This window comes from Ochotona curzoniae, unplaced genomic scaffold (assembly GCF_017591425.1).
Source record: "Ochotona curzoniae isolate NIBS_2020 unplaced genomic scaffold, NIBS_Ocur_1.0 contig_3520, whole genome shotgun sequence".
In the NCBI taxonomy this organism is placed as follows: domain Eukaryota; kingdom Metazoa; phylum Chordata; class Mammalia; order Lagomorpha; family Ochotonidae; genus Ochotona; species Ochotona curzoniae.
The window spans coordinates 6,421,190-6,433,931 of record NW_024465894.1 but is presented as its reverse complement, the minus strand read 5'-3'; the positions used below and the strand labels follow the sequence as shown (position 1 = coordinate 6,433,931).

The following is a 12,742-nucleotide window of genomic DNA, read 5'->3' as shown; positions in this document are numbered from 1 at the left end:
GGAGCAGCCAGAACACAAGCTGGCTTCCACACGGGATGGCAGTGCTGCAAGGTGGAAAATCAGCCTGTTGAGCCTCTGTACTGGCCAGTAAAAGTCCTCCTGACCTCTGCCTTTCAGTATTATTCCACCTCTCCGTCTGCCTGCACCCCATCCCCCCATCCAGTTACTATTCACAGTGAGACTTCCCCAAAGCAGGGTCTCTACTCTGCCTCAACTTCCTCAGCCCCCCCATTCTCTGTTCAGCCACTTCCAGTTTGGCTTGCAATGGTTCCCCCCATTCCCGACACCTCTGGAGTCACCTCCTCCCCTTCTGTAAACCCTCTTCCATGCCGCTCCCATCCCAGCCCCTGCTCCTGCAACAGGCTCTGGGCATGCTGTTTGTCAAAATGCTCCTTCTGTACTTGGTGCCTCGGACGCCCTCTCCACCCCACATCCCTCTGGCTGCCCTCTCCTCCCCTGGGGCTGGCCAAGCCTTCCTGTTTCTATCCTTTAAATGACAGAGTGCCTCTACGCGCAATCCCAGTCCTCTCCATGTACACTCCTGCCCTGTGATCTTGTCTAGCCCTACAACCTTAAATAGCATCTTTCTGCTAAAGACTTCGGTTTCATCCCCCCCCCGGCCCCCCCGTGCTCACCTCCGCTCTGAACTCCACGTAGCCCAACCCAACCCTCTGCAAACCTGCTCCTGCAGGCAAGACCACACTGTCTGCCCCAGTTGAACCTTGAACCTGAGTGGAGAGCCAGCGTTGGGCGTAGCGGTTGGGATGCAAACATCCTGTGCAGGAGTGCCTGGGCCTCTGTCCTGGCCCTGCTCCCGATCCAGCTTCCTGTTCTTGAAGATTTGGCCAGGCAGCTGGGAAGGAAGGGTCAAGTTGGGGTCAAGTTGAGGTCAAGTTGGTGGGCCCCTGCTGCTCATGAGTAAGACCCAGACTGAACTCCCAGCTCCTGGCTGCTGCCCCACTCAGCGCAGTGCATTTGGGGGACAGAACCAGCAGGTGACATTCTCTTTCAAATAGATAAAGAAAATTTCAAACAAAACAAAACAAACCAAAGAAAGTACTGTTCCATCATCAAATCTAGGAGTCGGTACTTTACACTTGTGATGTTTGGGTAGAGTTTCTCAACGTCAGCATGACTCACACTTGGGGCCAGATAATTGTTTACGGTCGGTGGGGACCATCCTAACATTGTAGGCGTCTTCCTCCAAGGAGATGGTGGGCGAGTTGCCAGGCCCCATTCAGCATCAACCCTTCCCTGCTCCCCAACGTGGGCGCAGGGTACAGGGAGGCCAACTTGTGACTCAGGGCCACTTCACCTTGCTGCAAACCCAGACAGCAGCAGTGGCCTTCAGCTGCCAGATGTCAGTTAACCCCCTCCAGTGTGACACCCAGAAATGTCTCTGAACATTAGCAAATGTCCCCGGCGAGTAGCGTGGCTCCACCGAGAACCACTGCTCTAATACAATACACATTCCAACAGCTGTTCCAAACCGAATGCAGCCATGTCACCAGCACCCGGATCGGGGGACTGACCTCAGCACCCGTGGCGTCCCTCAGGCCGCTGCTCCGCAGCCATGTCCTGTCACTACTCCCCGCAGCACAGACGCCGGTTCTGTCCTTAAACACTGTTTTGAGGGATGTGGGCTTTTGTGTCTGGCTTCTCTTGCTCAACGCTGGGTTTGCGAAATTTACCTATAGTGTCCTGTAAATTGTAGATTGTTCTTAAACAGATGTATTTATTTGAAAGTCAGAGTTACAGAGAGAGACACAGAGAAATCTTCCATCCTCTGGTTTACTCCCCAAATGGTCACGGTGGCCAGAGCTGGGCCAGTGTGAAGCTCGGAGCCAGGAGCTTCTTCTGGATCTCTCACGTGGGTGGTAGGATCCCAAACACTTTCCCTTGGCTGTTAGCAGGGCGCTGGATGGGAAGTGGAGCAGCTGGGACTTGAAATGATGCCCATACGGGATGCCAGTGCTGCAGGTGGCAGTTCTGCCTTCTGGAGCATCGAGCTGGCCCCAGATGATTCATTCTTGGCCCTATGTAGTGTCCCACTGTGTGAATGTGCCATAATTGATCCATTTTACTATTGATGGGCATTTGGGTGGTTTCCAGTTTGGGGCTTTTATGAATGATGTCTTGTAAATTTCGCTCATTCCCTTGCATGTGGCTAGAGGCACGCACGGACAGAGTCTCTTTCGGGCACACATCCCTGGGGTCACCACAAAGGGCCTGGAGACTCCGGGGGTGCTGTCTGCTGTCTCCCGTCCCTCGCTTCTTCCAGACGTGGGGAGAGGGGAAATCGCCCTGCCTGGCCCCTGCCTGGTTCCTTCCCACCTCGGGGTGTTAACACCTGCTCCCCCTGCCCCCAAGATCCTTGTAGAGCAGGTATCCACCTTCTGGGAGGCCTTGGAGTTCTCTGTCCTCCTCCGGCGCACAGCCCTATCCCCTCAGCACACCCCAGTCCAGAGTCTGCCTGCCTACTCACAGCCCCTCTGCCCCCTTTCCTCCATCGGATGCACACTCCTCTCCGGCCGCCCAGTGCCTGGATCAGCCCCCCAAGGGGGCCTGAAACACCGGCACCACCCACAACGCGTTGAACGAATCCAAGAGCGGACCCCGCGGTGTCTGGGAGACGCCCGCGGGATTGGGAGGCCGGGGCCAGCGGCCAGCGGCCAGGGCGGTCAGGGCAGTGCGGCCCAGCGGGCACTAGGACCGTGCGCCGCGCCGCGTCCGGCGGGGGGCGGCGGGCGGAGAATTGGGGGGTGGAGGGGGGATCGGCTCTTTCTCCCGCCCGGAGCCCCGGCGGCGGCGGCCACTGTGCGATCCGGGCGGGCTCTGGGCGCCATGAGCCGCAGGTTCACCGTCACCTCCCTGCCCGCCGCGGGGCCCGCCCGAGCCGCCCCCGACGCGGAGTCCCGGCGGCACTCGGTGGCCGACCCCCGCCGCCTCCCCGGGGAAGACGGCAAAGGTAGAGGCCGCGGGCGGCGGGGCTGTGACCGCGGTCCAGGGGGGTCCCATGGCGGGAGGCGGAGACCCCGAGACCGCCGACGTCGGAACCCCAAGTGTGCAGGGGGGGAGGAGAGGCCAGCCTCAGGTGGGCGGGGCCCGGGAAGGGGGCGCGGCCAGGGGATGAGTTGGGGCGTCCGGCGGAGGGGCGGGCCTGGCGATGGAGGGGCTGGGACCCGAGTGGGCACTGAAGCGACGGGGACTACAGAGTAAGGGGCGAGATCGGGGCAGGGGGCGCGGGCTGCGTGGTTCAAGGGAGGATCCTGGGGGGATGGCAGTGCGCCGGGTGGGGGCTGGGCCCGAGGTGGGGGAGGTCGGCAGGTCCGTGGGTGCTTGTTGGATTCGCCACCGTGTGCTCCTTCCCAGACAGGGAAGTTAGTGTGGAGCCTGGACAGCTGGACCCAGGGGGACCCCGCGCGGGGACTGCAGTCCTGGTCCTGGCGGTCGCACGGAGCCCCCTTCTTGCTCCAGCTCCGGAAGGGGCCGGGGTAGGTGGGGAGGTGTGGTGCGTGCTCAGGGCACAGCCTGGTAACGGAAGGTACCCCGCCGGGTGCAAAGGGGAGAGGAGGGGAAGCAATGACCCCTGGGCAGTACGCGAGTGTCCCCGGCTGGGAGCACTCAGCTGGGGCTTCTCCCTCCCCGGGTCTGGAAGGAAGGAAGCGAATCGGGTCGGAGCGGTCCGGGTGTTGGGGGAAGGAGGAGGAGGAGGAAGAAGGGGGAAAGGAGGAAGAGGAGGAGGAGCCGCCTCCCCGGGCCGCCAGGGGTCGCTGCCGAGCCGCAGGTGAACGAGCCTGGGCTGCAGGCGCCCCAGCTCCCACAAGCGCTGTGGTCTTGGACAGGGATTGTGGCCACCGCTGTCCTGCAGGTGCAGGCGACCAAGCCGGGGCCGAGGCTCCTGCGTGCCCCCGATAGGCTGGCCTTGACTACCAGAATTCCCTTCCACGCCCCGTGTTTGCCATCATGTTTACCTCTTGTCTGGTGTTTAGGAATAGCTCTAAGAGCCTCTCAGACAGCCAAGTCAAAAAGGCATGGGCAGTTAGCAACGCCATCATATCCAACTGAACCCCTAGCCCCTGGCCTCTAAACCTCACCGGAACGTGGCCACTGTCCTGTTTCCCAAGTCCCTCTCGGGACACTGGCCATAGCCTCCTGGCTGCTTTGGTGGCCTCCAGTCCTGCCCTAGCCAGGTTCTTCAATTGTCAATGGAACTCCTTCCTGTCTGCTCCAACAACTGTCTGTGTTTACCCCTTCTTCCAGCTCATGCTGTAACATACAACTCATTTTGCCTCCATTCAAAATACTTTTCACTTCCCCATGCTCCCAGCCTGCTGTGTATACCATGGGGGGCACGAGGCAGTGATGGAGCCCCTCAGCCTTGGATCTCTGTGTCCTGAGCTCCAGCCCTGGAGCCTGGGGCTGAGGCGCTGTGGCCCTTCCTCCAAGGAGCCGTTCCCGTGGGCTCCCTGCCACACAACTGCTCTCTCTCCTCCCACGCTCTAGCCCCTGCCTGGGAAGTAACAAGGCCTCCTGTCTTGTCCCAAGGGGATTGTTTGTTCTTCCCACTCAAACTCCTGCGCAGCCGAAGCAAAATATAGCCTTCAGGCTTGGGTGTGCAGAGCTGTGTGCAAAATGTGAGTCTGGGAGGCTGTGCGTGTGTCTGAAGGGAGTAATGCCCCATGCTACCCCTGCTGGCACGTGGGGTGCTCAGCGGATCAGTTCATCTGTGTGTCCCTGCCCTGCTGGCCTGTTGGTGTCCATGGGGATGTGTTCAATCTTGTGTCTGGCTGTGGCATGAACACCAGGGTACCTGGGCAAACCTTGAGGATAGTTGGAGTGACGCATGGGACAGCTTTACACACCCAGCATGCAAACATGGGAGAAGACTCTCTGGGGACAGTGATGGTCCTGTGGTCTCATTTCCACAGGTGTCCTTTCCAAAACGATGGATTTGGGAAGGAGAGGGAATGAGTGAGTTATCTTGTCTGCTGGTTCTTCCCAAATGCCTGCAATGGCTGTGGCTGGGCCGGGTTCTCAACAGAGAGATGGGAATTCAATCTGTCTCCCACGTGGGGGGTAGGAATTCTCTGATGAGCTCGAGTCTGAAGCCAGAGCCGGGAACGCAACCCGGGCACCATGTCTTAACTGGCATCCTAACCGAAAGACCAGATGTCCACCCTTCTCCACATTAGCGCTCAGGACCCAGAGAGCTGCTGTGCCTCCTCTGGTTGTCAGCTGGGCTCAAAGGGAGAGACGGCAGCAGGCACTGGACTAGCAAAGGTTGAGGGAGAGTTTGTAGGTCACACATGTGTGAGAGCAATCCTTATCTTTTACTTGGGGCTCCCAGGGGCTGAGCTGTCAGTGGGACCACCACTGACAGAGGTGAGAGAGGAGGCCGGGGCTGTGCCACAGCCCACACACTTCAGTTGCCTCACCTGGAACGTGGGAAGACTGAGAGGCAAATGGAGCTGTGAGTGGCTGGTGCGACCCAAGAAACTCTCCATCATCCCTTCTCCCCAGCCCTCCCAGCTGTGCCTCAGGGAGAAGAGTTAACATGACAGAGTGTGAGGGGCTCACACATGCCTAGGGGTGCAGCGGCACCACCAGATAACCCTCAAGGGCGCTCCGCCTCTGAGGTGTGGCCTTGGCACGCTTGTTTTGGGGCCACAATTTACCCATGTAAAGGAGGTCGGCAGGAAGATCCTTCCCACCATGGAAACTAAGCTCTTGGCCTCCCCAGCCCACCAATCAAGTTTCAGCCTCTGCACCTGTAAGTTGGGAAGAGTGCTGCTGGTACTGGCACATGGGCTTGGATGGAGATTCCCCTTCTGCCCAAGGAGTTCTCCAGTTGTTCCTTCCTCACGCCAGGACTCAGAACCCCACTGCCCAGTACCTCAGCCCAAGGTGAGCCCTAGGAATCTCCATGGCAACAAACTGGTTATGAACGGGGCTGCAGTTGCTATGGTGATAGGCCTCTCTCTTTCTCATCCCCCTCCACTCTCCGTCTCTCTTCTCAATGAACCGGAGCGATCTGCAGGCCTCAGCCCTCTGGGTGGGGTGAGCAAGGAGTGGGTGCAAGAGAAGGGGGTCCGGATTGGGAAAGAGGGAAGATGGGCTGAGTCTGCAGGGGAACAGGGGGCTGTTGGGGGTGCCGTTGCCATGGTGATGGGGCTGCAGCCTGTTAATTAAGCCCCCGGTTGCCACGGAGACGGTGGTGTTTGACGTGCTCTGCAGCGAGCCCTGTGTGTGGGGAGTGTGTGATGTGCTGGACTCATCAATTCACTGCTGGAGGTTTGGGGGTTGCAGCTGGGGAAGGAGGAGGGTGAAGGAGGAGGGGGTCGGGCTCCCTGAGGCCAAGGCTGGGAGTGGGTGGCCAGGTTCTGCAGGGCATTCTGTGGATCTAAGGGTGGGCAGGGTGGGCTGAACTGTACGGGAGGAGCCCCGGGCCTGCCTCTTGTGGAAAAAGGACCTAGTCATGGGGTCTAGCTTCTTGTAGACAACCCCTCATCCAGTGGGTGGAGCCCTGGAGGTCAGAGTTAGAGTCTTGCTGGATCACAGGTTCACCCCATCCAGAAGATGTGTCCCTTCCCATTCTGGACTCTAATTTCACTATAAGTGGGGGAAGAGAAAGATTATCTTCCAGTTTCCAAACCCCAGTACCCAGGAGGTATTTCTCTATTCTTCCCTCTTTAAGGCACAGAAGGAGAGAGGATGAGTTTGAGAGTTTCTGCGCTCAAAAACGGACCCCTGAATGGCTCTTCATCTTTTTTTGCTGCCCTCAGAAGGTTCCCTTAGGGCTCTGGGTGGGGATGGCTACTGAGCTGGGATCGGATTCCTGGGGCGCAGAGCTGGGGTCACCTCTTGCTGGCCAATACCAAGTTGGCATTATCAGGCAAGTTTGCAATGAGCTTTACATGCAGGATAGGCTGGAAGTCAGGCTGAGTTCCAATCCTCTGGAGAGGAAGGGCGGCCAGTGAGAGGAGCGCATCCCCTCCCTTGGTCTGGGGTCCTGATGTAGTCCCTGGATGCGTGGCGTTATTCTGGGGTTGGTGGAGAACACTGCATGCTCAGGAGAGGATCATGCAGGCAGGGAGGCTCAGAGAGAGAGGAGCCTGGACTTCCCCAGAGAATTTGGGGACAGGGGACAGGATAGAACCACTGTCTCCTGAGGCAATTCCAGTGAGTGTAGACAGAGGGAGCACTCGGGGAGGAACCCTTTCTGCAGTCCCCAGGGGCCTATGGGTGGGCTCACTCCATGAGTGGGCAGAGGTTCCACCCCAGAACCTCACCAGCTGTGGGCCACAAACGCAGGGACAAAGGCCAGAGCTGGGGCTGCCGGAAACCCTCACCCTCTTCTTGAAAACACACACACACACACACTCACTCACTCATGCGTTTCACCATTTCCCATCTCCACCACCACCACTGTGTGTAGTGGCTGCTCAGAAATTCTTGAACATTGCCTTGCCCTCCTGCTGGCCCTTCAAGCCCTATCACCAGTCAAAATCTAGCCCACCGTTCTTACTTAGCTGTCTCAGGGCAGCTAAGAATACCGGTGCTTGTTCCTGGTCTGCATGGTTCACCCTCCACCTGAGAGAGTCCATGAGACATCCCCAAAACCGAGTGGCCGTGACCCCTGGTTGTTGGGTCACTCAGCTGAGCCAACTGGAAACCACTGATGGATGTGTCCGAGGGAGTCTGAGTAGGGGTCCCACGGAGTCTCTGCTGGCTGTGCATGGCTCTTCGGGACCACTGAACGTCCAGCTGCCAGCCAAGAGGCCGCGCCAGCCCACAGCTCTGAGGCCCAGGTGCCAGAACAGGGAGAAAGCTCATCTCAGGCCTTATTCCTGTTCCCTTCTTGTGGAACCCAGAACCAGGAGCTGCTGGGCCACTTGGATGGGACTTTTGTCCTTGTCCCTTCTACTGGAGATAACACCAGTTTAGAAAAGAGTTGATGAAGGCGAGTCCCACACGAGAGGGAAGTGAACTGGGTTCCTGATCGGATTCTGTGACTGCCATTGTCTTCACAATCATTTCTTGGGCCTTGATTATTTACGTTTTTATCTGTAAAATGAAAACTGTGCATTATCTAGTCCAGGAAGCCTCCTGGAATTAATTTATTTTCATTGCATTTGAAAAGCTGATGGAGAGAGAAAGGGAAGGGAGGAGAGGGAGAGAGAGAGAGAGAAAGATTTCATCTACTTCCATGAAGGTTGACTTCCCAAATGCCTGTCACAGCCAGGGTGGGGCCAGGCACTCAACCAGGGACCTGAATACTTCAGCCTTCACCTGCTGCCACCTGGGACCCGAACCAGGTGTTGAGCAGTGGGGTGTGGATGCTCCAAGCCGCATGTTAAGCTACTGTGCCAAATATATCTGAGAGAGACAAGACAGAGGACACTTCCCAAATGCAACAACCAGAGCCATCAGGAGCCCAGAACTCAATCCTGGTCTTCCATGTGGGGTGGCAGGGACACAAAGACTTGAGCCGCCTCTCAAGGCATGCATTAGCAGGAAGCTGGAACTGGAAGCCAAGGGCTTGCCCCTCTGCTAGCATTGTGAGGGAGGGCGAGTCTGACGGCCATGTCTACTCCCACCCTTGCATAGGAGGGCAGTTTTCCCAGCGACTCAAAGGAGCCAGTTTTCCACAGTGCAGCTTCCTGGGGTGTGTTCACTGCTGGCTCCAGCGGGTTCTAGGGGTGCTGTGGGGCCCTGGGGTGCCCAAGCTTCTGTGTATCTGCACTCGGGAGGGGGAGGAGTGCAGAGAGCACGTCAGCTCTGGACGCCTCAGAGAGCAATCCTGGATTAGAGGATTAGACACTCGCCTCCCCAGGAGGAAATCTGGTCCCCAACCAACAGGCGGCCTCATTCGGCCCTCCCCCCAACCCCCCATCCCTGGCCAGCCTCTGACCGGGCTGCAGCATCCCCGCTGGGGAGTCGGAGCTCCCGGAACCTCACTGCTGCCTCCTCTACTCCAAACTGCGTCTCATCGCAGGGTCACTGAGTTGACAGGAGGTGGTCCCTAACTCCAGTAAAGGATGGGATGGACCAGGCAACCCAAGGGCCTGACACCACCACCCCCGCCCGCCCCGACGCAGAGTACACAGCTTCGCTTCCGGTCCCTGGGGTCTACGTGCCTGCAGCTCCCACCTCTTGAATAGCTACACGGGAGGGGGTCTGGTTCGGCGCCCCCTTCAGGGCTGGCCTCTTTAGGTCGACTACCCAGGGTTCCACGTTCCATGGCGCGCCCCCCCCCCCCCACCCTCGCCGCCTCAGTTCTCTTCTCCTTTTCCCAGGGGGGTCACTCCAGACCCCCAGTCAGGCAGCCGCTGCGGGGCCGCCTCCCCGCGGCCGCGACCTAGTTCCCTGCCGTTATTTTTAGGGCGCGGGATGGCACCTGCCCACGTGCTGGGCCCCGCCTGCGCCGGGAGATTGGGGGGGTTATCTGCGTCTGCTCAAGGGAGGCGAGGTCCCCGCCCCCCGCAACCCTGCATCCACCCCACCCGCGCAAACCCCCCAGTTTTCCTGCGAAGGGGCCACCCGGCGCGCTCTGGCCGCCCTCGTCCCCTTTTCCCCTCCCTCTCGCTCTTCCCACCCCCCCACCCCAAAGCCCCGCCAGTGGCTCACGCCTCCTGCATACGGGATGAGGTGAGCAGCGCCGCCGCTGCGAGGGGGCGCGCGCGCGGGTGTGAGCGTGTGTCCGTGTGCGAGTGTGTGTGCGCCGGGCGGGCGGGCACTGCAGCTTCTTCCTCCGTGGAGCGGAGAGCGACAGAGCTAGAGCGAGCGGGCGAGCGGCGCAGGCGGGCAGAGGGGCGCGGGCGAGGCGGCGCAGCCATCCCCGGTCCGGCGCCCCGCCGCCACCATGCTCAACAACCTGACGGACTGCGAGGACGGCGATGGGGGCGCCAACCCGGGTAAGCAGTGGTCTGGGGGCGGCGAGGAGAGCAGGCACACAGGCAAGCTGTGGGGTAACAGGCGAGGCAGCTGCCAGCGAACCCGCGCTGGGCGCAGGCGGCGGCGGCCTGGAGCCCGGCTCCATTGGAATGCGCCAGGCGCTGTCCGAGGTGCTGGAATGCGCCGCGCTGGGGGGCAGAGCCCGGGGCCTGGGGGTGGTCTTTGCCCACGGCTTGGGGGGTCAGATCTACGACAGCCCAGCCGAGGAAGCGGTGGGAAGGGGATGGGAAGGTTGGGGTGGGCTGACTTGGAGCTGGACGGCGGGGAGAGGGCTCCTGCTCCCGGGAAGGGACCCGGGCGTCCTGGCGCAGAGCCCGGACCAGTGGCGCTTGGGGTGGGGGGACGCAGTCTGCTGCAGTGCCTTACTCTGAGACTTACAGCTGAAAGGTGGGGGGAAAGGTGGCTAAGGGGGGAGGGGGGCTGGGACCATATGACAGCTCCTGTCTGGGTTGCGGTATCTCTTTAGGGGACACTTGATGCAATCTGGGACCTCCCCTTCCCCCCAAAAGCTTCTCAAGGACCGACCTCAATGGGAAGCGGGCCTTCTTCCCCCCTTCCCCCCAACAGATTTTTCAGCGCTACTTTGCGGAATCTCCTTCTAGCTTCCCCGTGGGCTCCTAATTCAGGACGGGAAGCAGGCTCACCTCCTTTCTTCCCCTTACCCCCCCCCCTCCTCTGGGTACCCTAGGGTGACCATGAGCTTTACAGGGCAAGGCAGGGGGAGTCTTGCTAGTTAGCTCAGCTTAGCATTCCCAGGGAGGCCTGGGAAACGGGGTCCCAGCGGCGCCGTGGCGCGGACACTGCGGACGCGCTGCGGTGGGTGCGGAGACTCGTCAGAAACCCAGGGGTTAGGAGCGAGTCCTGTGGCCGCTTGCGTCCCTTTCCCCGCCCCCTCCCCCTCCCCCGACCCCGCTCCGAGGTCTTGGGGCCAGCCACCCCCTCGAGCTCCCAGGTCCCCCGCCGCCCCCCAGCGGCCTCAGCCATCCATCACGGCTGTCAGCCGCCCCCACCCCCCACCCCCCACCCCCCACCCTCGGGCGGCGCTGCGTCCCCTGCGCACTAGTGCACCTCCTGCGCCCCTGCCGTCTGCGCTCAGCGCCTTCAAACGCTCCCCTGGGCATGCCTTGACCCTCTGGGCCGAGACTCCCGCAGCCCGGGGAAATGGCTGAGGGGCCCTCGAGGGCTAAAGAAATAAGATCTTCTAGGGACCAAAAGCCTTCACTGAGGTCCGTGGGACCCTGCACCTCAGTCAGGGACCTCTGGCTGCTTGGGACACCAAGGTCCCTGATTCTTGCTCTGAGGCTCCCCCACCTCCGCAACCTCCTGGCCGCCTTGTTGCCCAGCGGTAGCTGGGGAGGGGGGCAAACTACCAGCTGGCCAACTCATCCACCTCCCCAGTGACCCTGGGCTCACCTCCTCCCCATCAGCTTGGGCTGCAGGGGGAGGGGGTTGCCAAAGTGGAGTGTGCTGCAGCAGCGCTGGGGTGTGGGGTGGGGATTTCCATCCAGCCTCCCCTCCTGATGCCTGAGGAAGGGGCTGAGCCCCTGGGGTAATCTCTGCTCCCCAGGAACAAGGTATGGCCCCAAACCCCCAGCACCCACTTCCTCTACCAAGGCTTCCTCAGGCCTCTGGGGTTCCCTGGAACAGGAGGCTATTGTGTGTTGGAAGCCAGAAAGAGACTGAAACTCTTCAGTTCTGTCTCCTTCCCCTTGGTCTCTGGGTGCTGAGGGTAGCTGGCCCATCCAGAGACAGTCTTTCTGTAGCTAGGGTGTAGGATCTGGGCCGGGAGAGAGAAGACAGGGAGGGTGGGGATTGCTAAGGACCTTCTGAACCTGAAAGGAAAAGGGACAGTCAGGTCAAGAGGCCCTGGTGTCTTGGGACATGCCACAGGAGCTGCAGGTTAACCACCCAGAGACAGGAACTGGCCCATCTGGACTGCAGAGGAACTCAAGGATATTAACACTGGTCCCCAGGCCCCTGTTCTCCCTTGGGATCTGATGCGCCCCCTCCTTACCCCAAGGTGGCCTGGGGATTCCCTCAGGCCCACCCTAAGCCCTGGGGGTGGGGAGAGGCTCCCCAGCCCTCTTTCCCCTGTTTCCTTCCCTGGAGCTCTGGCCGCAGCAGCTTAATTGAAAGCCGATTCGGGCTGAGGGTTCCCAGGGGGCGGGGGTGGGGAGGGCCCAGCCTCGGTCTGGCCCAGCGTCTTGCACCGCATCAGCGCGCGCTGCTCCCGCATCACCATCACCCTGGCTCCTGGCTCGAGGGAATCAGGGCGAGTTTCCGCCCTCCCCCCCACCCCACCCCACCCCCGGCTGTCCAGTTCTTTGAGCACCCAGAAGCTCAGTAGCCAACCCCCTCAACCAATGGGTCCGTTGTCCCAGGGAGGAGATGCCACCGGCCCTGGCTGGCAAGGCCCGGAGGTTGGCGCCCTTCCCGGGGGGCGGGGCGGGTGCGAGGGGAAAGGCGAGACCCAGAACAAGCCTACCTACCAAGCCGCCCCCCTCCCCTTCTCTCCTCTCTTGGCCCGAATCCGGCCTGGAGTCTGGCTCCAGCGCTGCGCGCCGCGTTACATAAGCGACTGCGGGGCGCGTGGCCGGATCGGCGCTGCGCTCTCGGCCCGCGCGGTCGCCATGGAGACTGGTGCGGGGCCGCAAGTTGCGGGGTCTCGGGCCAGGACGCCCACCTTCCTGCCCGCTACGCGTCTTCCGCCCCCACGAAGGAGGCAGAGCCTGGGGAAGCGGGAGGGTGTGAAAGCATAAGGAAAGGGCCTCGCCTGTCTACTCTT

At 60.8% G+C, this 12,742-nt stretch overlaps 1 protein-coding gene across 3 annotated transcripts in view; it reads left to right on the top strand.

The window, feature by feature from the left end:
* The first annotated feature begins 2,814 nt into the window (after nucleotides 1-2,814).
* Nucleotides 2,815-12,742, top strand: part of SLC12A5 (solute carrier family 12 member 5) — a 30,867-nt gene continuing 20,939 nt past the window's right edge. For 2 of the 3 annotated variants that reach the window (XM_040981062.1, XM_040981063.1), the window contains exon 1: nucleotides 2,815-2,968. In XM_040981062.1, the coding sequence (XP_040836996.1) occupies nucleotides 2,845-2,968 (124 nt within the window). In that variant the 5' untranslated portion in view covers nucleotides 2,815-2,844. Of the gene's footprint in view, nucleotides 2,969-9,614; nucleotides 9,918-12,742 lie in introns of those variants that run through there. The other variant, XM_040981064.1, reaches the window with a different exon arrangement.